This window comes from Trichoplusia ni, chromosome 12 (genome assembly GCF_003590095.1).
Source record: "Trichoplusia ni isolate ovarian cell line Hi5 chromosome 12, tn1, whole genome shotgun sequence".
NCBI classification, from domain to species: Eukaryota; Metazoa; Arthropoda; class Insecta; order Lepidoptera; family Noctuidae; genus Trichoplusia; species Trichoplusia ni.
In genome coordinates, this window is record NC_039489.1 from 1,686,784 (window position 1) to 1,713,702 (window position 26,919).

At 37.7% G+C, this 26,919-nt stretch overlaps 1 protein-coding gene across 1 annotated transcript in view; it reads right to left on the bottom strand.

The window, feature by feature from the left end:
- Positions 1-26,919, bottom strand: part of LOC113499557 (trithorax group protein osa) — a 76,074-nt gene that overhangs the window by 34,672 nt on the left and 14,483 nt on the right. Inside the window, exons 2-4 of the mRNA XM_026880072.1 lie at positions 25,055-25,216; positions 16,726-16,881; positions 7,997-8,059 (exon numbers count right to left, since the gene is read on the bottom strand). Coding sequence (XP_026735873.1) covers positions 7,997-8,059; positions 16,726-16,881; positions 25,055-25,216 — 381 coding nt within the window. The remainder of the gene's footprint in view (positions 1-7,996; positions 8,060-16,725; positions 16,882-25,054; positions 25,217-26,919) is intronic.

Here is a 26,919-nt window from a genome sequence, read left to right on the forward strand (position 1 = left end):
ACATTGAATGAACTTTTCTTTTCGTGACGAGAGAAGTGGGCGTGTGTGCGTGTCCCGGTGTCGATGTAGGCCACTGCCAAGGTCGAATGTTTAATATAAAGTCTGGCGCCGGGACATTAAAATGGTCGGGCCCTCCCCGGACCCCCCTTATCCCGGCCCGGCGGTCGCAATCGTTGCACTCGTTATTTATTATCTGGAGGCATCCCCCGCTCATGAACGCCTTCAGTCTTCGGTACATAGATGTATATGTATAGGACCGTCGGCACTCGGCACCCGTACCCCGAGTACGGTGTATCGACACGATAATGATTCAATGAAACACAGATTCCGTAACGTGAGGGATCCTGGGAACAGCTGACGCGACTTAATTACCGACGTCCTGACCTATAGAATTGAGTGACGAAATTCGCATCAGATTACTGCGGATAGATGTTAAACGTAGGCGTGCTCGATTTGAAGGTCTTTATCAAAATACAAGAAAATCGTCAGAGCCCCGACGTCACAACACGTAGTTACGGTAACGTAATAAATGTTCGAGTAAATATTGATATTCACGAACAATACGCGTATGATTGTTTTGAATATGAATGACTACAAGTGTATGATCGTTAAGGTAAATAGATGTTCTAATCATTATATTATATGAATGGACTTGTAACTAATTCTGTTTGAGAGAGTTTACATTTATGTTACGGAATTGCGACGAAGTACTGCTTTACAATCGTATACACTACGTGGAGCACAACAAATATACGATTCTCGTGGTGTCGAGTGAAGCGACGACATCGCAGAGCGTTCTGTCGGGAAACTTGGAACTCTCACTTTCAAACAAGAAACGCTTGGTTACTGTGGCTCGACAACTCCATAAACATACAAACAACTTACACAAAACAAGATGGATGCTGCGTGACATTCACCTACATTCACGATATATGTAACAGCAGCTCGCTGAACATCGGAATATCTTGAATGAATGAATACAAATACAAACATGAGTAGACACATACATTAACCCACATAAAAGTCCATAATTATTAAATCGTCTGGTAAATGTTGGGGATACCCCGTTGGATGGTTGCCAACAGGAAGGGGCCATCTTTAAATAAATTCAGAATAATAATGCGTTCAGGCGTCGTGGATTGACGGCAGGTTAAATTTTGACATTCCATCTGTTTTTTTTAACAACAATAACGCTGTATGTCAGAGATACAAAACAATATGTCCAAATCATGTTACTCTTCATTGTGGTATTGGTTTGCAAGGCTCGCGAATGCATGAGTGGTGTGAGGCTAGGTATGCACGAGTCGTTAAGTCTTGGTCACGAATCAGCGGCGGAGGCCGAGGCGTGCCCGCCCATCGCATTCAGATGACATCATACTGCCGCCACATACTCCAAATCACTAAATTGTTACACCTTCCTATTGCAGGAAGCTGTTGCACTGAGCCTGAGTAATTGTGATTACCGAAAAGGTGGATAGTAGTCATAACTTGAGAGACTATTAAACATCACATAAAGGATGAATCATTTGGTATGAATAAATGATCGGTGGTTTTGGCGAATGTTTAGAGACATGCGGGTCACGTTGGCTGAGAGTCAGTGCCGTCAGTGGCACAGGTCGAACCGCGTCACAAAGCAGTCCGTGATTGATGGTTGCGGTGACACTCGTTACGTCAGCTGCCGGGGGTCGTCGGGTCAATGCCGTCACGATTACAATAACCTACTGTGGGTACCAAGATGTAACACTGCTTCTTTAGCTAAACTGTGTTTATTATGTTCTAGTGAAAATATCGCTCTAGAAAAATAAACATACAAATACGATTTATTGTTTAATGGTCATTCAAGAGTTATCATAGCAGCATCATTTTCATCGAAGTATGTTTTGTTTAGTTTGTTAAATTTCATAAAACAAGTGGGGTGGTCCCAGGTTATGTTACATTACGACCACCCAGCACGGTGGCTGCTCGACCCCGTTCCCAGGGCTGGGTCGGTGCTATAAAACGACACGGTCGGTTTTACGACAAACATCCACAACACATCCGCATATTGTAACGTAATAACGATCTGGTAAAGGTCTACGATACGATGCGAACTCGAGTTATTCAAGTATTCTATTGACTGAAAACAAACCTATTGAATTACATAAGGTACGTTCCGGATAAAGGAAAACTATACCGTCTTACGTTTTCATACAGCGGCAACGAGCTGATGTTATTTATTTAGCCGGCTCGAGTTTTATTCTTAGATGGAATGAATAAATAAAAAGTTTAAGAATCTTTTATTGTTGTTTACGTATAAAAAGACGATACGTCTGACTCTACTGAATGTATCAGGTATGAGTTAGGTTCCAATGACTTATTTCTATGCAGCAAATGCCCAAGTTACCAGTAGTTTTTGAGTAGTTTTAGTTTTTTTTGTCAGTAGTTTTTGATTTATTAGAAATGAGTTATCGTAACCACATATTCTTACAGCATCATAGGTAGTGGTAAATTTGAATACAATCTTGAGGTTTACTGCAGTAACAATTTCATTTAAATGTTGAGCTAATTTTGACGTAGTAACAAAGTGTTTCTACAGCATAAAGGCGTACATGTATATTATAAAACCAATATCTACAAACTGAAAACTAATTACGATGACATCCAGAGCATTCACTGTTGCGGTCACTCTGGTTCAGCCCATATAAAACGGAATAAAACGAGTATGCGCTATTGAAACCACGACGCATCTAAAGTTATTAAAACATTTGCCTTGTATGGGAATGTTATGGTTTTAATGACGTAACTAGCTTATTAAAGCCATTAGATCTAATCGTTATTGGCAATACCGTGAGTTTATGATGATTAATAAAGAAGGAAGACTGTAAAACTCTCGTTCATCAGGTATGGAGTAGTAAAATATGTTAATATAAACAGTTTACTAAGAACATAAAGTTGACAAAGTAACCGCAGCGGTGGTACCCGGCGCACGCAACCAACCGCATGAAACACGAAACATTTTGCATTTAGTGGTCTAAAACGATAGTCACGGACTCCCCTTATATCGCCTTCTGCATGCATGTTTGAGGCCTGGAAGCAACTGAGATTACTAAAGCAACGGCCTTAAGCGCACACAAGGGACTCTAATGATAAATAATGCTAGAGAAATAGTTTTGGTAACAGTAAACCCCGATTTAGTTGGGTACAATGGTTCTTTCAAATGTTTCTTTAAATATTTCAGGTATATCTGGGGAGAGGATTGACATGACGCTCGGGTACGCAAATCGCGCAATGTTTTAGTGCTATCACGGAGCAGTTCGTTTGGTTATGGGACGCCGGTCCGGTTTACTGCCTCGTTACCGGCGATCCAACGTTTTTACAGCCCGATTAAACTGCTCACCCGACCTACGGACCCTGTAATTGGGGTAAATCTTTTTATTGTACACTGGAGCTAACTCTGCTATTGCCGTATTGTCGATGAAAATAATCTTAGATAAGTTTAGCGGCATCTAAACTTACTTCATTCCTGGGATAAATATTCCATACATTTCTGGTATGTGAGCATAGCTTTAAGGATGTGTTACATTTGTAAAAATGTTTTATCATTTTAAAATATACTGAATATAATTTATGCATACAGATAAGCTGACGTATGATAAAAGTACATATGACGTATACAGCACACTGACGTGTGATTACGTACAAAATGGAATACATGTTTTAAAATTATACAAAATTGAAATAACACAGAAAGGCTTTATCTGCTCTGTGAGCCGTATAAATTATTAAAATGCAACAAAACGAGTGGGCGACCACATTTTGTTCACAACCGGCCTCGCGGCGCATTATCGAAATCGGACCGCAATAATTACATTCGAGCCGAATGCGGCCACTCCATCCATCTGTCCAAACGACTAAATAAAATATACGTCCGCGATAAAATTTTATCAATGAAAAATATATTATTCGTTCTCTGGAATAGCGAACATTTAATTAAACATGGTATTCAAATGAAACCATTCCAATCACTGATAAATTTAATATTTTAAATGTATCGTCGGTATGTACCTGCCTACATTTGGTAATGTATGATTTATATAATTGTATTCTAAAGCTGTGTAAACGAGAAATACATGGCTTCGTTTGATGATGATATGCTTACGTATATCAATAATTTGCAATTTTACCTACTGCAAGCCAAAATTTAAATTCATCCTTGTCGTATTCAGGCAAACAAAATGCGTTTGGAGTTGTAGAGATAAATAAGAGAAAGTAGAAACAGTAAAGCAGTGACTGTGGAACAAAAGCAAACAGAAGGCGACGTGAATTTTGGCGTCGAGCGGGCACCGGCCGGATTACGTAGCACCCTCGGCTTATTCAATTAAAAAGGAAACGTACCTACTCGGGCGCGCATTCTGACTACTAGCAAATTTGATACACAAGATCCAGTTTGACAAATGAGATTCCTTTTAGTCTAGTTACATCTAATTTATTAACCTTATTTTTTTCTGATGGCAACATAAAACGACGGTAAAAATCTCAACCTTAAATAGAAATTTATTAAAAATATACTAGACCATTGAGACTTTATGCGAATAATAGCATACAATAAGAAAATTAATGCTAGTTGATAAAGAAGTATAAACCTTGTGTTATTTAAAACGGGTCTGATACTTATTTTTTTCATTAAATGACATAATAAGACTGCAGAACAGCAAAACTTAATTACAATTTTAAACTCACAGCAGGCTACATTCGTTAATAAAGCGAAGTAACATAACTTAATATCACATAGTACAGGGTCTACGAAAAACAAAGATATTTTCTTTGTGATGGCTAATGTGATAGAACACTAGTTGAATATAAAAGTCATTTATTAGGTATGCCTCGAGAAATTTTATGTGAAACTTTAGTGTAAAATGTATTTGCTTTGTTTTTACATGCGAACGCACGTCGCCCGTCGGCTGATTACGCTCCGCGCTGTTACCGTCATTCATTTGAGTCTACAGTACACCGCCCCACTCAATCTCGTTTATTATGAACGTGCAGCGGGCGAGCAACCCCCTCTCGCTTTTTACATTTGAATATTTAGCTTCATGCATTACTTTTACATTGTTAGGAAAGACTTTTTCTACGATATGATGATAGTGCACATGAGAGACAGCGTTCATTTGCGCGGGACCTTTATGCTTAAATTAATTCATTTTTGTTAAAATTGTACCAGTTTCAATGAGATACTACATTCAACTCTTATACGAGGTGGTGGCAGCAATTAAAAAACCAGAATAAAATTGACTGCGCACAAGCATTGCAACACAATTGCTTTTAAAAACATTCTTAATTAAGGAAGAACAATCAGTATATCTTCTAATGAACAATTCCATAATCGCTAACCGTAAAGTAATGAATAGCGCTATAATATACAATTTGAAGAGAATATCAATAAAAAAAAGGATTGACAAAACATTTGAATACGGGAAAATAAAAAATATGCCTAATAGTTGCCATAATTGTCGACATTAATCGCGATTCGCGACTTAATAAGGGCTCGTACCATCAATCTTCATTTGACAAATGATCATTATCAATAGAATATAACTAAGACAAATCACTAGTCATTATTAACATACAGTTAAGATTGTAACAATAGTAAATCACACGTAGGGTCGTAGCGGGGTGCGTTCATGACAATGTTCACAATTGTAAAAGGACTAAGGACATTTTTACAAAAGCATTTCTTTATTCGAGTCATGGGAGCGGCACATTTCTCCCGAGCATTCACAATGCCGACGTAAAGTTGCATAAATAAATAACTCGAATTAGAACCCTTCACGTAGCTCACAAACGTTGAATGCTTGCGACTCACGGTGAATAATTTCTTACTTGCTTTTGTGTTCAACATCTCTGTAAATGTCTGACGTTTAACTGACAATTGATTAATTTGTAAGAAAGAAAATTGTTGTTTGTAAATATAAAGTACCTACACAGTTTGATAAGATGTTTGTATTTTTTAGGCTATTCATTCATTTCTCTGCCTAGTGTTTCTGAGCGACTAACCTTGATCTTGGTTTTATCCTCAAATATCATATAATACGCACGCGATTTTTAACATAATCATTAAGTTTTTTACGTTACGTTGTGAATGAATTTTTACCATTAGAGCATATGACAAAAAGCGTCTGGGTGGCGCGGAGACTAGGGAGTTATAGGTTGTTGTTACAATTGATAGGAGCGGCGAGTTTCGGGTTCCCCTCGATTCGGACGATACACAGCACTCGGTACATTCATTACAAAAAGCGTCACATCGTAGAACGGGCCCCGGTTTAATAATTCCACTCATTTGGGTTCCCCCGGGCGAGTCGGCGAGACAATGCGCGCCCGGCTAACGGTATCAATCAACATCAAACAACCCCGCTTCACTCTATCTATACTCAGCTTTAGGGTTGAACATTTGATCATATATTTATGTATATTTATTTTAGAACTAAAATAAAAAAGGAATCCGTGTTTTGTGGATACATTAGGTTAATCTAGAAGGTAAACTTAAGATATGGATGTTCTTATTTGGTTATGCACGGACTACCACTGGAATCCAAAATTATAATTAAGCGGACTACTTCCTAACAAGGTCTGAGATCAATTAGTAGATAATACTATAAAGCAAAACCGGTATTAAATGAAAACAGCTTGCTACAACCACGTGTACAATCTTGTTGATTATAACGTTGTAGTTTTTATCTTTATTTATATTAATTACACATACAATGTAAAACATGACAACCCTAATGCGCTTTTGAAGTCTGTAGTAAACGATTCTTTTTATCACACAGTCGTTATGCATGCACAAGCCCAAGTCGATAAGCAAACGCCCGCGGGATGTGTGCTCATCTCAATCCTCGCAAACACATTAGTAGTAGGGCAAATTCGCTCATGACGCATTCTCATCAAATAACCGAATCATGCGTTCACGTACAAACACTGCCCACGCAAATGAAGATCATTGATGTAAAAATAGGTCTAGAATATAATTGTAAACATGAAATTATTTATGAATGATTGTACGTCTATAAATACGGATTCTGTCAAGAGAACGTTAATTTCCTGCGTGTACATTGTAACGTCGGAGGGAGATTGCTTTCATTTTCAGTTAGAAACAAAGAATGTGAATCTATTGTCGAAGTCGGCTACACACACTGTTAATACACATGGACACTTGTAGGTTTTTCAGCGACGAAACATTTAACAAACAAGCTTAGTGTCAAGTGACGCGTAGCCGACACTAACTTTGAGTGTGTAGAGCTCGTCCGCAAATAGAGGCTGAGTGGTCCGAAGCTCACTCGTTTTCGTAGGCCACATGTGCGACGGTAATGAAGACACGACGTTTATGATTATGTTTATTCACGTCCGCCCAGTTTCAGATGTGGCGTTTTCTTACTTGGTGATACGTTTGAGTAGAAAAAGAAGAGATGGTAATTAATTATTGAGCGTAGGTATTTACTGGCTTTTATTATTTGATGGCCGATGAGAATGAAGCACACAAGAAGCGTCATTAGGCGTGGAAACCGACTTAGTAATTCATTTTTACAACCATCTGTGTGAACTCAGTCATCAACAAAAAGTGAATCACGATCGAAATATTTTTAGCAGTGGGATAAGAGTAGGCAGCATGTTTTCGATGATTCGGTAATTAATAATTGCTTACTGCAGTGTACACTCATCTAAATATAACACTTAATGTTGCGCTACATAATTCTAACGAGGTTAATAACAGCGTTCACTGGTAGAGTGCGTAATTTTATAGGTATACAAAGACTATTCATGTTTAATCTCGGGAGACTACTTAGTGGGGTGAATGGTTTGCGGTTGATGGCTTTTTAATACCCGTCTCCTTGATTCATCGGCCGGCCGACACCGTTGATTGATTGTGAGGAGAATTCTAGGCACTGGGCTAATATACACTTGGCTTATAACAATTATGATTGTTTCTTGATCGATAATTAAAGGTTCATTAGTTACTTACAGAGTCTGGATCATGTGCGTTAGGCGTGGACGGCTGAGGTGGCCTCGGAGGAGGCGGGTAACCCTGTAAACAAAAATAATATAAGTATTAAAATGTACATCCAGGACCAGTTTCTTTATGTATTTAGGTGGTTGTCAACATACTATGAAAGTTCGTGCAGGTGAGTAAAAATTCAATAAGTTGACGAATGCTTATTTCGTTTCGTTAAAAAGATTTTTGTCGTAAGTATCAGTATTGGTGATTCCAAAAATGTATTTTATTTGATTATTTAAGGCATTTAATTTTATAGCTTAATATTACATTATTATACGTTATGTAGGTTTTATTGAGTCTATATTAGAAATGGTATGTGTATGAAGGAGTGCGGTCAACAATATCTGCCTTATGACTAGATCGTCTCTCGGTTGTGTTCGGTCACAACACTCGTCTAATTGAAACCGACACTGGCTGGCGCTCGGCTAAACTATTCCGATCTAGTGTAATCTACTAGAGACTCGGATATAAAACAACTTTGAAAGGATACAAACAAGAACAGACATTTCAGAAAACTAAAACAAAGCGATTCACTGAAAGTAGGCGGCCATTCAAATTAAATAGCAATTTGAAACGAGCAACGTTGACAAAAAGTTCTCAAGTCTAAAGTTAGTTTCGTTGTTACGTAATCCGAGGTCAGAGCTGTGTAAAAACATCAAAAATAAATAATAAAAATTCCTAATTAAGTAATTGATAAAAATAATCTGGAATTAAAATAAATATTTGAAGTTTCATACAACACTACAGGTATATTACTTTACAACCTTTATAAAGTTTATTAATAGTGTAATAAATCCGCATGTTTTAAATTGAATCCAAATCTGTAGAAAGTAAAGGGGAAACTTTAGCAAAATATCAAATAAACATCTAATTTAACATTTTCACTCGCAAACATAACAAAGTTGTAACGGACTCCGCAATTTGGAGCGTTCAAACTTTATCTCGCAAAACATACTAATTGTTTTAGCTCGTTGACATGATAAATGGGAATTTTATGTAACGGCTTGTTGCAGTTACGTAGTTTTGTTATTTTTAGGGCTTAGTCTGTGTAAACAATAACAAATAAATCATAAAATAAAGTATGAATACGCGTCACTGGATATAATGATGTCAACAGAAATGAATTATCATTTTGTTTAAATACCTATGCTTCAATTATACATTTGAGTGAAAATGGTTAGCATTTTGTGAAGTAGATAAAACAACTTGCGTAGATACCCTGAGGAATATAAAATTGAATTACTGTTATATACCGAAACGTTAATAGGTTATAGTGAATGAAATAAATTTCTAATATAGCTTCATTAACCGAGTAATAAAATAAATTAAAAATAAAATGTTCAGCCCTTTGAATCCCTCGATTCAATTTTAATGCGTTGACTTACGAGAAACGTCCAAAAGTGGATAATTCCGTTTAATATTTCCGGCTTTAGCCCCGTAGTGGCTGCTCAAAATTAGTGAGGAAAGTTCACGCCGACTGTAACAGAGGTAAGTCAGTTCCAAACTTATAATGAATTGCAAACAAGTTTGTGAAACGGGCACGACATGATCTCTTTATCAGACAGGACATGTTTGTAATGACATTGCATTGGAATAAGGGCAGCTTGCACAAATATAATAATGATTTATTTCCTCGTAACTAATTTTATATTTTTTGAATAAAAGTTTGTTCCAGGAAAATAGATCTAAGTATATTCTGGCTATGTAAATAAGAATTGAACGTAAAAATAAATTTGAGAGAGTTTAGTGTCACAGACGATATCCAGTGGCAACCCTCTTCAGAGCAGTCGCCTGCGACTACCTCACCTACTAGTACATGCTCTCAATAAATCAAGCCATCGTCTAGGTATAACCTCCACAGCACAAGCCTAGGGTTGCCTCACAGCCACCACCAAAAAGTTTATCATAATAATGTAACATTAAGTAGACGAGTCGCACAATAGACAAGACAAATGTCAGTTTCTCTTCTCTTTACAATTGAATTGCATTATTTTGCGGAGATAGCAAAAGGGGGAAGCTAGCGGCATAATTTATCCAAGTCGGCAATTCTCGACAGCCCTGCCACCGTGACTCCGCCGCAGGAGAGAGAATGTACGCCCCACCGTCAGCGCTTTAGAGGTTTCCAACGGCGAGCGGGGCTGCCACACTAAAGTTCGGAGAATCCGGAGCATTTTACAGTTTGTTATTATGAGAGCGGAGTGCTGCCAGCGATAAGTTGCTCTTTATGTACAGGGAAAAACAAGGACATAGCGTAAAGTCGCTTCTTAGTTAATGTTGGAGTTGAGATAGTTACGAGAATAAGTTAGCTAATGCGAAACATGGGCTCAAAGAGTAAAGTTTTATTGTGAAGACTGATAACACAGCTTAATCCAGCTATTTCTGTTATGGCCACCGACTTTAGATAATAAACTCTACTAGATCCTAAAACATATAACGAATGCAAATCTTAATTGTTAAATAAATATTTGAATTATATGCAGAAACCTGTCGAAGATTGTTTAATGAACATCCCCGAGGTGAACTTCAAAAAAGTCAAGCAATTAATCGCACGACCTTTGACAAATATATTTCCTTGACAATAAAATATACTGAGTTTTTACCGGCAAAGGCGCATGCTGAGCCAGAGAACGGGTAGAACTGTCTCTTGCAACCGGCGCGCCTACTGTGGGGGAATATTAAACGGACCGTACCCCGCCAGCCATACCATTATTATTATCTTGCGATTCTGTCCCAGTTCCGGGATCTGATATCCAGCTTGTGACCGTATGAACCTATTTGAGTATAAGTATAAGCAAAAGTTACTTTGGGCTTGTTACTGTCAAAGCCACCAGGTAAGAGAGCCGTGAATAAAGAATAAACAGTTATGCAAGGTGTACAATATTTGTTTAGTACATCTCTGGTAATATTTAATGTTGCTTTAATACGAAAGTCCAGTAAAATATAATTAGTGATTCCTCATTACCGCGCGGCTGGCGTGGCCCCTCTGGACGTTCGTGCGTCTGCTGGCTTATGGTTATTAATAACGCTGGCCGCCCGCCCCGCCCCGCGCCGCGGCCCCCGTTGGCCCCCACGCTCGCCCGCGCTGCCGCTGCCGCACGTCTGACATTTTAATTCCGGAGCTGCGGGTATGAGTCTACTCCATGATTTTTCTATCGACAGTTTAGTCGATATCGTAAAGGACTTCTCTATTTATATTGGATGCCAATGAAGCATAAAATTGTATTGTTCAAAGTTGTACCAAACACAAGAATGTTAACGGTTGGTGGTGTTAAAAATAAATCTTCTCTGTTTTCATTGTTGTTGGCTTTAAGTATCCCATATCGATGAGTTTTATACTTAACGTTCACGAAGGATATTATTTTTTCTAGGTGTGGCTAAAAGAATGTGTGAAAAGAATTGACAATGTATTAAAATGTGAACTTATAGATATACTGATATAATGGTATAAATAGATTCCATTATTGCAATCAATACAATAAAGTTTGAATTCATTTATTAGGTTTGCGGCGCTGTAATATTCCGTAAATTCGAAGGCACGCTTACAATAATATCGAGTGAGTCAGTGAACATCACTAGCTACGAATGCTACAATGGCGGTCGGGCGAGCGCAGGTCGAGCGCAACATGGCTGCCTGGTAGGCGGTTCGAGTGAAAGGGATGGAGCAAGCATCGACTGTTGCTCTCTCTATCGCACTCGCACGCAATGCTCGCATCGATCTCCACTCTCTGTGCTCGCCCCCAGCACCAGAAAGGCGGAACTAACAAAATTACAAAGCGCTTTCGAGCCGCTAATCATAAAATAAGATACGACGTTTCATTTCGACCGTACGACTCTCGAGCGATCACGATGCTGAAATGGCCCTTGACTCTCAAAATTCTCTACTGACAACGTGGAGTATTACCAAGCGTAGCTCGTCGAGAATTTAGTAAAACCAGATTTTTTGTTTGTTAGAATAGAGTTACAGTGGTCGAATACTTGTACAGAAAGAATTTATGAAACAACTATAAAGGAGTCCAAGTTCTTTAGCCATTGAAGAAAAGGCATTTTAATTACATCACTTTGGGGAGAATGAACAATACGTTTGAGAGAGGTAAAAGAGTCTCGTATGAAAGAAACAGGGTTAAAGTATAAGGTTTAGATCTGGTCGGAGCCGGCGCCGCTGTCGGCCGGGTTTATGTTAGCATAAATTGTACGGAGCCTGGCGGCGTTTAGTTCCAGAGCTGTATAAAATCGACACAAGACGCGTACCGCTGCCTCGGGGTTTCTGCTCCGTCGATTACATGATATCAGAGTGACGTTTAATTTTTGCAGTTCGCATTTCTTAGATAATATTTTTGGAAAGAATGTGTCACGTATTAATGCATATGTATTTAATGTATTTATGTATTAATACACAATTTGCACATGCTTATTTAAATATATTATTAAAGTCATGAAATTTCACACTTAAATGATTAGTTAATTAATTATCTACCTGAAATGCTATTATGTTTTTTGTTAGTGCGAAACTTGTTTAGAGCGGGAGGTATTCGTATGCAAAGTTGGCAACATGTGCTACATCTCCATTATATCGTGAAGTCGTCGCTAGGCCCGCCACGTGCGAGCCATACGCTCGGCGAGTAAGGACATAGAAATATGTAAATCGCACGGCGAGCCAAAAACGCTCGACTCACGTTCACGATGCATGCCGATCAATCCGATAGTGCACTGTGACAAACCGATCATCCACGATCGTGTTCCTGACAAGACACGACTTTTACGCAAGCAAACATTAAATAAATGACAAATTGTCACATTTTAAAACATAATATCTGTCACGAATGTTGTTTTCATTTATTAGTATAATCAATGTACTTGATTGCTAGTCTTACGATCAAGATAAGCTCAAATAAGACAGTTAAAGGTAAGAAAGTCATACGGACATAGCATTAACAATCAAAAACTTCACATGTCAGGTATGTAGTATGCCGCTCTGGTAGAACCATTGTCACCTTCACATTAAACCATAAATGGTCTAGAATAGTCCTAAAGGCCTTAAATGTCCTGAAGCAATAAATATTGATTAAAACATAAAAATCTTTTATTTTTCTTTTTTAAAGAACACAGTATTACATAAACCCTTTCTGCCGCCTGTTAGCTGTACCTTTAACGTAACCATGTCAGTACATTCAGTTGAGAACTTTAAAAGTAAAGTAGCACTAAGCAATTTGAAAAAGGTACATTTATTTGTGTTTATTTTATAGTGTTCGGAGAGTAGCGCAAACGTGCAATTCCCTTATCGAACTTATCGACCGCTCTAAGTCGCTTTTAGTTCTGGTTAAGATAGCTCTTGGGGCCAGTTTTGAATCGCACGTCCAATAACTAAAGGTGAAGAACCAAGCAATAAATATTATCATTTAACTCAGACAGTTAAGGAATGAAGTTTAAAATCGTACTTAAATCGTATAGTCATGGTTAATAGTTGTAAGAAAAACAAACCTATATTCCAGAACATTAACAACAATACATAACATAAAAAGTGGCAAGAATACCGAAGCAAAACAAAAAAAAAACAAACGAAAGTAAAAGTCGGCCATTAGGCGGAGTAAGGTATGACCATGGCCGGTTTATTGAAATAGTTATGGTTAGGGATGGTAATTTTTAAAAATTGCTAACAACGCGGGTTTTCGTACATTCGGGAGCAGTTTAATGTGCAGCGATAACAGTAAAGCTCATAGCCAAAGTTCCATCTACCGAGTTCCTTGGATTACTATACTTTCCATATAGAGAGGGTTCAATTTCGTTAAAGCTATACAGATTTGTATCTACCACGCGCTGACACAAGACTACACAAAAACAAATGAATACATATATATTTAGTACTTGCGTAGTTTGCTCATAACAAGTCTTTGTAATTAGCTTAATTAGTTGGAAATTGCAATATTGCTACTTGTTATGGATAAGCTAGACCTTATCCACAACGATTAGCAAGATTTAAAAAAGCAAAGAAAATCTTGCTAAAAAAACACGTCTAGTATGGAAATCTTATTCCTCACTTCATATAAAAGTAACTTTTCTACACTAACTTCCAATAGGAAACAATAGAATTATTAAAGTATAGATGTCAAAAAACGTGGTTGTTATTTTAGATTAGCAACAAACCGTTTATCATGTTGTCGAGTAGCTATCTTCCGAGGCTACGCTACGTAAGCTAGCAGTTGAGTTTCGGCCAAAATTATCGAAAATTTCCGTCGACGACGGTCGCCGCGATATCGGTGCGATAAACGAAATGCAAACATGACGCCGCGCCGCCTCTACCAAGCGACATGTTTTACTTATTAAACTTTTAAAGATACGGTTAAATTGTAGGATTGCTCACAAAAGTGCTAAGTGAACCGCGAGGTGTGTAATATATAATGTATTCGCCATAATAATTACAACTTGGGCTATCTAATTATCAATTTAATTCCCGGCATTTTAAAATTGCAGATTTCTCTAGCATTTCATACTTAAATTTAGCACCTGCTGTTATCTATAGAGTAGTTATTAAGCCGCCCATCAATTTCACGGAACACACATAATTATATACATCGATCGGTGATTCATTTGGCAAGCTAAAATGTATTAGGCTAATGTTTTAATGGTGAAACGTCTATTTGACTGCAAAAAACTGTTTCAGATTTTACACTGGCGTATTGGTTGAATTTGCAATTCAGAGTCGGCACAACTGCAGTACGTTAACTGCTCGTGAGCCAACTACTAGTTGGAATTACCTTTGCTGTTCGGCGTTTGCTACTTCATCTGCACTAGCGCAAATGGAAATGCAATGAACTTTTCACGGAGTGTTTAGACGCAAAGTGGAGGCAAATTATTCTAATCACTTAAATGAAGCTTATTTAATTAGTACTTTAATAACACTTGCTTAATAAAGACGGTTGATTATTTCTATAGGTAAGTAGATAGCTTTTACTAAATTGTGGGTTACGTTAGGGCTTATGATATTTAAAAGAGGCCTTCTTGTGGTATTTCGTAAATTTGTCTTATGCAAAATAATTAATTAATGTCGGAATTACCTATATTTTATTAATACACTAGGTTAATGGTGAAAGCGTTACACGAAAGCTTAGTGAATCATGCAGAACGAACGAACTCGTCGGCAACTTAGCCTTCAAGGCTAATATACAAGTTCCCCGTGAAGTTCAAATTTAAACTGAAACTTTTGCAGTTGATAAGTTTGAAATAATTCCTTATTGATGTAATATTCGGGTTTTGTATCTTACTCAGTAGTTTCTTAACTTTCAAGGTCAAGATATAGATTAATTTATGTGGTTACATAGCAGTACATTGACCAGATTTAACTTCAAGCCTAGATCAGTTTTTAATTAAATTTTTTTATTCTTCCTTAATTCCAATACATCTTTTTCTTAACCTTTAGCTCTTTCATTCTCTGTTAATGTAGACCTTTATATAAAAATAGGGCTTTACGTAGAAACGGGGCACTTATTATCGTATGAAGTTATTGTCTAGCAGGAAAAAGTTAAATTTCTGAGAGATTGCAACTTTGTCACCTAGTGACATGCACACTCATTTCTTATCACTCACTTATCACAGCTGATGTAGAGAAACATATTAGTGTTTAGATTACTATTCACTAGATTGATTGATTGTTTGATTGAAGCTGTTTGGCCACAATTGTATTAATTGTTTTACACAAGTCGAGGTCGCACTGATCATGGAAAATATTAAAACCCACACACCGTATTAGTAACTTATTGGGACAGGCGTTAAGAAACGGTACGATTATAGTGAATATAGACTTAACAGCGGGTAGCTCGCACAAATATTCTGAGGAAATGCACTACTGTGGATCAAAGGACTTCTAGAAAAACATTAAAACTAGATAGAAAAACGAAATATAAGTTTTTCAATGGGATCGTGCAATTGTTGAGTGTAAAATGAGACCAATTTCGAATGCTTCCGGCGAAACAAATCAAAAATCTAATCTACTTTACGAAGACATAATAAAGCCGTATTATTAATCACTCTCGACAATATCTAAATCACTAAGTCAGTCAGATAATAATTGTAAGGAACAAGATTTTGGAGTAGCTTCATCCTTATAAATTACTGTTTATAAATGTTATACAGTATAAGTTACTTCCTTTCAGTCTTGTTTGGATGAACACTAAGCCTAAATACATACAGTTAAGGAGAATTAAAGTTTACATCCTGTTAACTGAGTAAAACTTATAGTAGAGTTGTCTGAACAAATGATATGTATACCAAATATAAATTCCATGTAAATCTGTCGACAGAAACCAAACAAGTAGATAATTTATACTTGTATTTTCAACCTAGACCACTTGTCAGACTTCGGCTATTTTACTATCAATGATATCAAAGGAACAGTCCCTCTATATTGGACTTGACTTATCAGTTTAAATTTATTCATAGTGTGTTTACATTTACACCACAACACTGTTAACACTGATGACGAAATTGTATACAAATGATCGTATTTGACGGATATCGTTTCTTTTACATTTTTTTCGGGTCACCGAGCAATGAAATGCGAGTCCGCCAAAAACTTTTAGTTGATTAAGTAACTTTTAATGGTAAGTATTATTAATGCTGGTAGGGTACACACTCCGCCGTACGTCTGTATAGTTGTAGCTGATACGCTGTCTAATAAGATTTCGACGTCGTTCTTGGCATACCTGATGCTGCGGTGGTTGTGCTCCGTGTGGCATGTGCGGCGGGTGCTGCGTATCCTGAGTGGGCGACATGGCGCCGGGCGCGCTTTGCACAGCGCCGGGGCTAGGCGCACCCGGCGGTTGCGTCTGTGGCTGAGGGGAACCACCTCGCTCATAACCCTGGACAAATACAAATAAATCTTAATCATTCCCGTATTGAGACTATGGAAAGATCTACTCTAAGACGCTCCAAATCTTATAATCCAAAATTGCAATGACCATGTCTTGTGAACATGACAGCATGAAAAGAATATTGTTTCCCATGTAATGGGTATAACATTTGGGTTCGATTTGTTAGTACGGAGTATAGTTTAAATCCATTTTATTCTGAAGACAAACCTGCAAGTTCATTTACGTCATAATATGATGTCAAGGTACCCAATCTTCAAGATTATAGCAAAGAAGATTTCGAACAAAAAGTATTTAAGAAGACAAAAGATTCCATGAATCAACATTTAGGTTCGTTTAGTCTTACATTGGTTAGGGTGCGTGCAAAACAGAACCGGTGTTGTAATAATGAATTGAGCACCAATTGAAATGGGAACACTCAATTAATCACAGCCGACAAAGCTCTCGTGTCCTTGGCCGTGACTCAGAATCGCGAGCACGCTCAGTCTACTCTAATTACCTACCTTTTTGTTATACATTTACTCGATTCTTTGATATATTGAACTTTTGAAGTTGTTAGGGTTATATTGTTTTGCATAATATGTAGTTATTATTAGTTATTACGGCTAATACAGTCAAGGCAGTTTTGTTGCTAGTCGAATGATATGAACGAGTGTTAAATGAATTGTTTTGCTTCATCATGGTAGAATATTTAGACTCAAAATTAAGCTGTCTTTGCTGTTGTTTATGCACTTCTGTGTGTAATGCCACGCTGAGATAGGTACACTTTCAGATTTTCTGAAGTTTCTTTTTCGTAAAAAGTGTGACTGTTAGATGAACAATCAAATGCTGCTGCAGACGACGTTTCTAAATCTGCCATTGCCGTCTATTAATAAAGGTCGCTGCTAATGTCACAAGTTATTCAATAAACACACGTCGCTTTGACGACTAGCAGAAAAACGGTAAACGATTGTTAAGAAACTGGTTTCGCTTAGTCCTCAGCAAATTAACCAAGCTAACACATATTATAATATTAATGATGTCCGTACACACACACGCACATCAAATGCATACATAGATGGTACAAAGCAACGGGCACGTGCAAGAGCAGGGTCGGCGACCACGAACGGCCTTGACCGTGCATCCATTATGCACACCCGTTTACTTGCAAACGAGTGCACCGCAACGCATCTACGCCTACTAGCGCCTATGTAAATATGTCTGTATGTATAATAAACCAGCACGAAAGAGCTCCACTACTATCGGATGACGTAACATGATTGGCCGTTCCGCCGGTATTGTTGGCAGTTTCTAGTTGCGCCGGGGGTTTTGATGCAATGCACACGTTGTTCAATTAATTGAACGTTTCGTAGGGAAAACATGAAACGCAATAACATCATAACAACATCGTATAAGAACGTTTTATTGGATAAGTCATTTGCGTTTACATTGAACTGAATGACCAAATTAGTGTTCAAGTTTACTTAAAAGGGTAATTACTTATTAGCCTTTTAAACCAGTTCTATTTTCACAAGAACGAAGAAGTATTTTTAAAACTAAAGGTATACATATACTTTTAGTAATTTTAGCTAAAGGTTAGTAGTATACATATGTCATGTAACATAATGTTAGTAATCTACGGTCTGAAGCGTCGTATACAAATGTAGTAAAATTTGTGTTCCCTTCAACATGAATCAATGTCGTCGGTCGTCGACATAGATCGCATCTGAAAGTGCAGACATTCATTGTTCGAGTCGGTCCTATATTGCTTTCACTCGACAGCCAGTTTCCGCGTCACGTTTCAAGGCTGCAGATAAGGTTGGCCTGATATTTACTAATTCAGGTCAAGAGGAGTCATTCACTTTTTATGTTTCCCCCTACCGGCTGGCGATAATTGAATAATAATAGTGACGTCAACAGTTCACGGCCTCCCCGTTACTTGTTATTGTTCTTGATAACGAAACAATATGTTTGTAATTATAGCGTATGTGACATTGTAATTGTAATGCCAAACAAATATTCAGATCGATGAGTTTGTATTGTAGGAATATAACGATGTACTGTATTCTATATAAGGTATGGTGGTTATTGAAAACACGGTGTAGCAGGCGAGAAAAGGTAAATTTTAGACGCATAGAGATTTTGATTTTACCACTTTTGTTACTGGGAAAGACTTTAAGCGTCACAACAATCACTGCGGACCAAAAGGAACACAGCTTAGACATGCAAGCGTATTTACAAGTATTTTCGTTGAAACAATTCATCAATGTACGTTGTAGGTTTAAAAGGGAGAAGAGGGAGGTCGGGTGGTAGGTTGTCTGCGTTCAAAACAAAATACAAAGAATTGTTAGAACTTTCACTGAATAATAATTTCGTGGTAAAAGTTTGTCGAACAGAGCAAAGCAGGAAATCGAGACTAATGCTTGGCAACTGAGTTTGGCTGAGTTTCAGTCGAACATCCGCGCCAGTCGCCAACCAATCCATCAAAGGAGGGTGACTGGATCGGGTGTGGGGTACACCCCCGTACCCACATAAATATTGCGGGTAGGTGAGTACAAACCCTTTGACCGAGTTCTGTTTACTTTCGTTTTCGCTCAGCTGACGGGGCCGCCACCCCGCCCCTGTACCTCCACTATTATTAAGATAATTAGAGAGCTATCAACGTGATACTAACTACACAGTAATTGTAGCGAGGCTAACGAACGACGTTTGAAGGCGTGACATCCGTGGCAGCCTTGGCTGTTCAATAACAGTATTTGTGGTATTGATACGACGGTTCTCTTAACACACACAAGTTTTGGTAGTAAACACTTTTTCATAATTAACAGTGTTACTGTGAAAGCTTCATGGTGGAGGTTTATTAAGATCATTGGTTTCGTAGTTGGTGTGAATTCGAAAGGCTGTTCTGACAGGTGCCAACAAGGGTGTCTCCGAGAGCACTCAAGGTTGCAACGAGTGCGGACGCGGTAGACAGGGCGTAGACGTGCATTATTAGGTGGGTGCCGGAACACCCGCGTGAGCCATGTTGGGGGCGGAGGGGTGCGCGTACGTCATCACCTGAGGCGCGCCCTTGAAACCGTCGTCGCATTCATTGCACCCGGATGCGGGCCGTATCTCCGAGCCCGCAATACTCGCACTCAAGACACCACCTACCTATCTTATAGTCTCACGGACACACCCCCGACACTACTTTGAGTACATCTAAACATTGCAACCTGAGAACGTTTCAGCTGATCGTATAGAGCACTGAACAACAGAACGTAGAGCACGTTTTATCGCTGTCAACAAATGTTTTATGATATACAAGAGAATCTGATCTTGTGGAATAGTAAGCTTATCAATCTTTTCACGTTTTGATATCGTATTTTCTGAGTGATTTCAATATGATTCATGCTATAAGAGTAAAATAGAACCGATAATTTTGTGCCTGTATCTCATGAGCCGTGATAGAAGATGATGTTTTCTTTTTTTTTTTTCGACCCCACACAGTACTTTCATAGTAGCGAGTCTTATTCGCACTTTAGCGATTTACTATTTAAAATCAGTTTGAACTTAAAAGCTCTTTAGTAGGCTCTTAAATCCATTCATATGATTCCTCTCATAACAAAGATAAATTATTTTGAGCGGTCTACAAAAAATCTTGACCAGCCTTAAGTTAATAGCCAGTAGCGAGTCATAAAACTTTTTATGTTGTTATTCTTGTAAGAAATACTTCATGTCATTGTTTTTTCTGCTTCAATTGGTTTGTTACTTTTTTTAGACATTTCTAAAGATGACGCAGCGTGAAATTTCCGCAAATTGTTGTTTTTTTTTGTTAAAATAAGAGCGTCAGTTGCATCATAAGTGTTAAAGCTGTATCTTGTCAATAGTCCATTAGACGAAACTAATCCTACTGGATTACAATTATTGTAATTTAATACATTCAACTTAAGCAATGAGATGTAGTTATCTAATCAGAATAGTTTAATTTATTCAATTTGAAACAGTGATAGTTTTGTGGTATGACAGTTGGACTGCCAAGTCAACAAAGTAAAAAAAGTAATTATCCTCGGTTAGAAAATCATGATGAAACTAGAACCAACGAGAATTTTTTGAGGACGTGTTAAGTCGCGTAAGTGGCCTACGGGGGATTAAACTCTGACACAAGGTTGCATCACCAATAAACCAGACGAAAAGAATGAGAAAGAGGACCAATTTAATCGAAATCCAAAAATATCGACCATTATTTTGAAGGTCATCGGTTCAAAAAATGTGTAGGTAAGTGCAGAATTTAGCCTTAAAATTAATGATCTAAACCATAAATCAAAAGCATAACCGCATATGGCTTAGGAAAAAAAAACTTTTTAAACATACACGCAAATGTTCATTCCTTAAAAGTACCGGTAGCAATAAAAATCAGAGTGTTCAACTTTCAAGTCCGTTATTCAGCAATGTCGACACATTAGTAACGCAGCAGATTCCTTTTACAGGAAATTATTAAATGAAATTGGATTTTATTTTAGTGGGTTAATGAACAAACAAATAAATCAACCTCTTGTGCCCACGGATTGCTCACCTACATGCACTTTTTAAGATTATGTTATCAAAACACCTACTATCGGTATTTTGATTAGTCGTTTTGTGTATCTACTGAGTATGATCTTCAATGTGATTGTTTCGCATAATTAATAAACTAATTAACAAGCATAAGCTTGATGTTCATAATTTTTATAAAATGGAAAAACTCTTTTTACATACAAAGAGATTCGGAGTACAATTTTTATGTAATCTTAGGTTAAAACAATTAAGGAGAATTAATTCAATTAAGAATTCTTCGGACGAATAGATGTGAGTTAATGTAAATCTTACATGTATGAAGTTGTTGACAAAAGTTGTTCATTCCAGATTCTTGTAAAAGCGTAAGCACCCTTTACTTGTATTTCAGACAAAGCTAGAATTGGGTTTCCTATACACTAAGTAAGTACACACGAAGGGCATACAATCACGTCAACCTTTCCTTGAGTAAAAAAATACCAGCGATTAAATTTCGGCCGTGTTAAAAGTTTCTTAACTTTTACATTTAAACATCCTCAGTACTACACAGTTACCCAATCATATCTCAAATATAATATGGTAGGAGGCACATTGAAAATAATCAAGTTCCTTGGATTCAGGGCACCAATAAGAGCTAGTCTCATGTTAATAGAATAAAACTAAACTTATGTGCCATGACTCACTAAGAGTCATTGACCTTCTGAACAAACTTACATAGTGATAGCTATGATAGCCTTATATTTGTGAATGTCACAATTAAATGGTAAATTTTGTCTCAGCGGTAAACAACACCTATTTTACTGTTTTTGATACTGTCTGTGTGTAGAAGAAGGCAACTTAGTAATAAACCGTTGATTTAACATAATACGCTTTTTATAATGGATTTTCTGGTAGAAATTTATGACAGTTACACAAAAATGAACATTTTACATAATATCAAAACACCAGGATTTAAATTGAACAATACTTCTATGCAAGGCTCACGACAAAAGAATCCTGTGAATAGAGGGATTAAGTCACAGCACAAAGATACCATAACATGAGGTATTGCGCTCTAAACCACATCGAAAGATGTTTTCAAAACGGCCTTGTTCGTAGTGGAATCATTTCTTAACATCGATTTCTACACGAGTTCGCTCCAAGAGCCCTGCTTCAAACGTACCTCTGGGTCCGTTGCACAACAAGCTTACGTCAGCGCGCGCGCGGAGCGGCTTACGTCATTCGAGCGTATCTTGAGCTACCACGCTAAGTTAGAACTTATGCCTATGGCTCTTAGACTCGTGTTCCTTCGAAGACGGCTTAAGTATGATAGAACGTTTATGTTCACGTGAGTGGATGAGGCTCCGATGCGCCGCCGCCCGCCGGCTCAACGATTCTGAGAAACGTTCGAGTCGGCTATCTAGTTTCGGATTTGAATATGAATCCAACACGACGTCCAAGCATAAACATATTTCTCAGAAGACGACGTCGCACAATCATTTGCAGATAATTTCTTCTCCGTAGCTTTTAATAACTCTGGCACGTTGATTCATTGAGCGAAAATGTATTTGAAAATGTTTTATTAAAGCCCACGCCTATAGATCGGTTTTCTATGGAATAGTAAAATAAAGTATTACAATAAATAAAGTATTAAATAAATTATTATTATTGGAATGAAAGACTAACGTCCCACAATTTAATGCAGCTAATATCAGCGTAAAAACCTCAAAATGAACGGGTTCTTTAATAGCGCTTGTAGTCGCCGGCATAGAAACCGGATACGGCTGTCGTTATTGCTGTAATATGCCTCTACCGGTGTTAGCGTACCTTCTATGATACATCTTAAAGTTTAGCATTTCCTGTGAGGGTTTTACATGAAACAGCGGCATTTTAAGGCTTTAAGGCTGAGTCGTATGATATACAGCATTTCTGACAAGTTTAGTGTTCGGAATTAAAGCCGTTCAGATTAAGCACTTATGTTATGATGCAGTTTAGGATATCATCCTAATTGCCGTATTACTCAAAAAAACGGGAAGCTTATACCCAGCAAAAGGTTCCGGGTTGAAATTATGGCTCATAAAATGTAATAATAGAGTAAGAGACCGTGGACCCCAGACCTACGTTATGTTTTAAAATCTGAAACTTTGTCAGCGGATGTTCCCAACATAGGTAAGAACAATGGTCGATTTTGGAGCTTGGATCATGGTGGCTTTAGCAGATAAACGGTACTAAGGGTGAAAGGCAATGGGTTGCATCTATCAAAAATGCCGTGCTAGGACGGCACGACCCGTCAAGTTGTAAGGCAGGAAGACATTATTGGCAACATCAGTCACAAGTTCAAAATCAAGCAAACTCCGCGTCATTTAACGTAAATCAGGCGATCAGCGGCAGCATTATTTTAAGTTAGAGCATTAATTGCGATATTATTTTTGTTGGATGTGCAAAGTTCTTACGTTCTCTTCAAGTAACGTTACACATTTCTAGAAACTAAAAAGCAAGATAATGAAGTCTCTATAATGAATCAATGATACATAAACACAATGCTTTGTAGATTACACCTGAATACAGAGTTCAATAGCTATCAAGAATTGACATGCGCACTATGTATATTCATAACAATGTTCTTGCTCGCTCCGCAACCAAACTGCGTCTTGAGGACAATACCCTTTGATGCACATACACATATACAAACTTATACACAGGTATATAAGCAGTCATCAATCTGAATTAATCTGTAGCGTGCATTGTGCATATCTGCGTACTTAATCGGATCGGAGTGACAATCTATTTTTACAAATTGTTTTTAACTGTAGTGTTTATTAAAAGCATATTACGAATATATAAATATAATAATAACTAAAACCTTAGTTTGTAAGATTTATTTAGATATGTTCGTCCTATATTTTTACCTTTAAGACGTAGACTGAATTTCACATTTATCTTCTTATTATTCTTGTCCAAAATGAACAGTTCAGTTTGTAATAAGACATGCGCTATCATAACTAGAAAATGCTGTTGTATGATTAATACGTAGCTATGGTACTACTACAAGTATCATGGTACGGGTTTTATATCACTAAAATATAAAATATCTCTTATCGTTTCATAGAATTTTTAAACAGAGGTCTAAAAACATATTGCCTTTTAGCAAATAAAGAAAGCTAGTCTAAGAAGTTTGAAATCCAAATATAACTACTATCAAGACTTATTTGTTTTAAACTCTAAAAATAGCAGGTAAGTGTTTTTTTAGCTTGAGATAAGTTTGAATCTTACTTTTATTACTCAAATAAGAGTAAAAAGAAGTCTAAGGTAGAAGATTTACCTAACCTTTAAAGATATATAGGAAAATAACCTATCTTATTCACATATTAAACGACTATAACATTATTATTTTAGTCGGTCAGCATAACTAAACAATTAGTAGCCGGATTTTGGGCTTTTGAAAGTTTGAAGGTTTGAAATATAATGGGCAGTTCCCATAAAAAATATATTTCTAATTAGGATGGTCCCGACTTTCCAGAGTTAGAAGGTGGTCTTAGGCGAGCCACAAGTTTGTGTGGCAAAAACAAGTGTGAAAAGAGAAAAGGGAGGTCTTTCGACTCAAAAGTTTAACAGTTCAAGCTCAAAATAGACGTTTTGTGCTTATAAAATAGATTATCAAATTTTGACAAACCTGATGTGGCGAGAATGGCGGTCTTGAGTTAGGTGCGCCAGGGGCTCCCGGCGGCGGCGGGTACCTCTGCGGGTACGAGCCGGGCGGGCCGTACGCACCCGGGGGCTGTTGAGGGCCGCCTGGGGCTCCCGCGTAAGGGGGCCCACCGTATCCCCGAGGCGGCTGAAACAAAAGTAACTAATTGAATACACAGTTCCAGCACTAAACACAACAACCCTAAAGTAAAGGATGGTTTTTTCAATTGATCTCTATTTTGATGGGACAAGCCGCATGTGAATTGGTTTACAACATAGACAACCGCTTCGTGCTTTACATTTGAGTATTGTAGACTTAACAATAAATCCCTGGACCCTCACGGGTATGTATGTAACAAAGAAACAAATTGGCATTTTTAATTGAAATTAAATCGTAGTGCACAATAATAGTTAGTTAAAATACAGATTAAATATAAAAAATAAGTAAATAAGTTAACTGAAATCCTAAAAAAAAATGATAGACGAAAAATCATAAAAATACTAGCTGACCCAGCAAACGTTGTTTTGCCTAATAAATTATGTCTAGTTGTATGTATTTTTTAATGCCACACACAAAAATTTCGTCCAAAAAATAAAATAATATTATTTAGTGTGAAAAACCTTTATCACTAAGGGGTATGAAAAATAGACGTTATCCGATTCTCAGACCTACTGAAGACACATATAAAATTTGGTAAAAATCAGTTAAGCCGTTTCGGAGGAGTATGGTAACTAACATCGTGACACGAGAATTTTATATATTAGAAGATTCATTCAAATCCTAATAGACCCCAACAAATTTTCAAAACCTTATTTCATGATTAAAAAACTTATGCGAGATAATTTATTAGATTAGACATGTTCTAACAAAGCCGAGTTTATGCGCTTCGATTCGTTGCGCGCACTATAAACATGTTTTTGTTTGCAAAACAAATTATGCAATACATAACTCATAATTGATTTTCATTTACATAGTAACCAAACAGGTACACTAGGTTCTATTATACGAGGTATATTACTCGGAATTATTTATCCATTACATTAGACTCGAATAAAACTAAATAGAATGAGAGATATTCATATCAATTAATTGTCGACCATACCTTAATATATAACGATCATACTAATAAGTTTGATATCATATTACATAAAACCCCATTTTGTCTAAAGGTTTTCCTAGTACGCTCATGAATTAATGCGCTTTAACTGTAATATGAATTTATCAGACAGATACCGTGACTAAATAATATTGACGTCCGAAATAATTCGCTGTGCCAACAAAGTCGCCCCGCTTCAGTTTTCAGCTCTCATTTTGTTCTATGATGGAAATTCAATTATTCGTACGAGCCCCGCTCCGTCGAGGCAAACGAGCGAGCCAGCGGGGATCTGTATTACTCTTTGATCAATGTTTTATGTCTCTAAACTAAGGCCTTGTCCTGAAGGCTTCCGGGTGTAGTTTGACTAGGAGATATGAGACTTGTGTTCGCCAATTAGAGTTACATTTTTACGAACATTGGGGTGTTTTATGGCGGATTCAATGATTTATGGGGGCGGTTGCCGGGGTGCGGCGTGCGCGGGGTGTGGTGAGGGTTGCGCAGGGTGCGGGCGGCGGGGGGCGGCGGCGCGCCATTGGCCGCTTCGGCATCGATCGCGCGACGAGCTCGAAGCGGCCCGCCCGCGCCAGCCAGCCTCCACCTACGTTAATAAGTAATCATCCGACCCCGCGATACCTCAGCGAGTTTTCCGGACAGAGCTGGAGCCGCCGAGACGGGCCTCGTATCTCCAGTCGGCTGGAACAAAGAGCCACCACATAGGGCGACATCCGTATTGATTTATGCAGTAATTGACCCG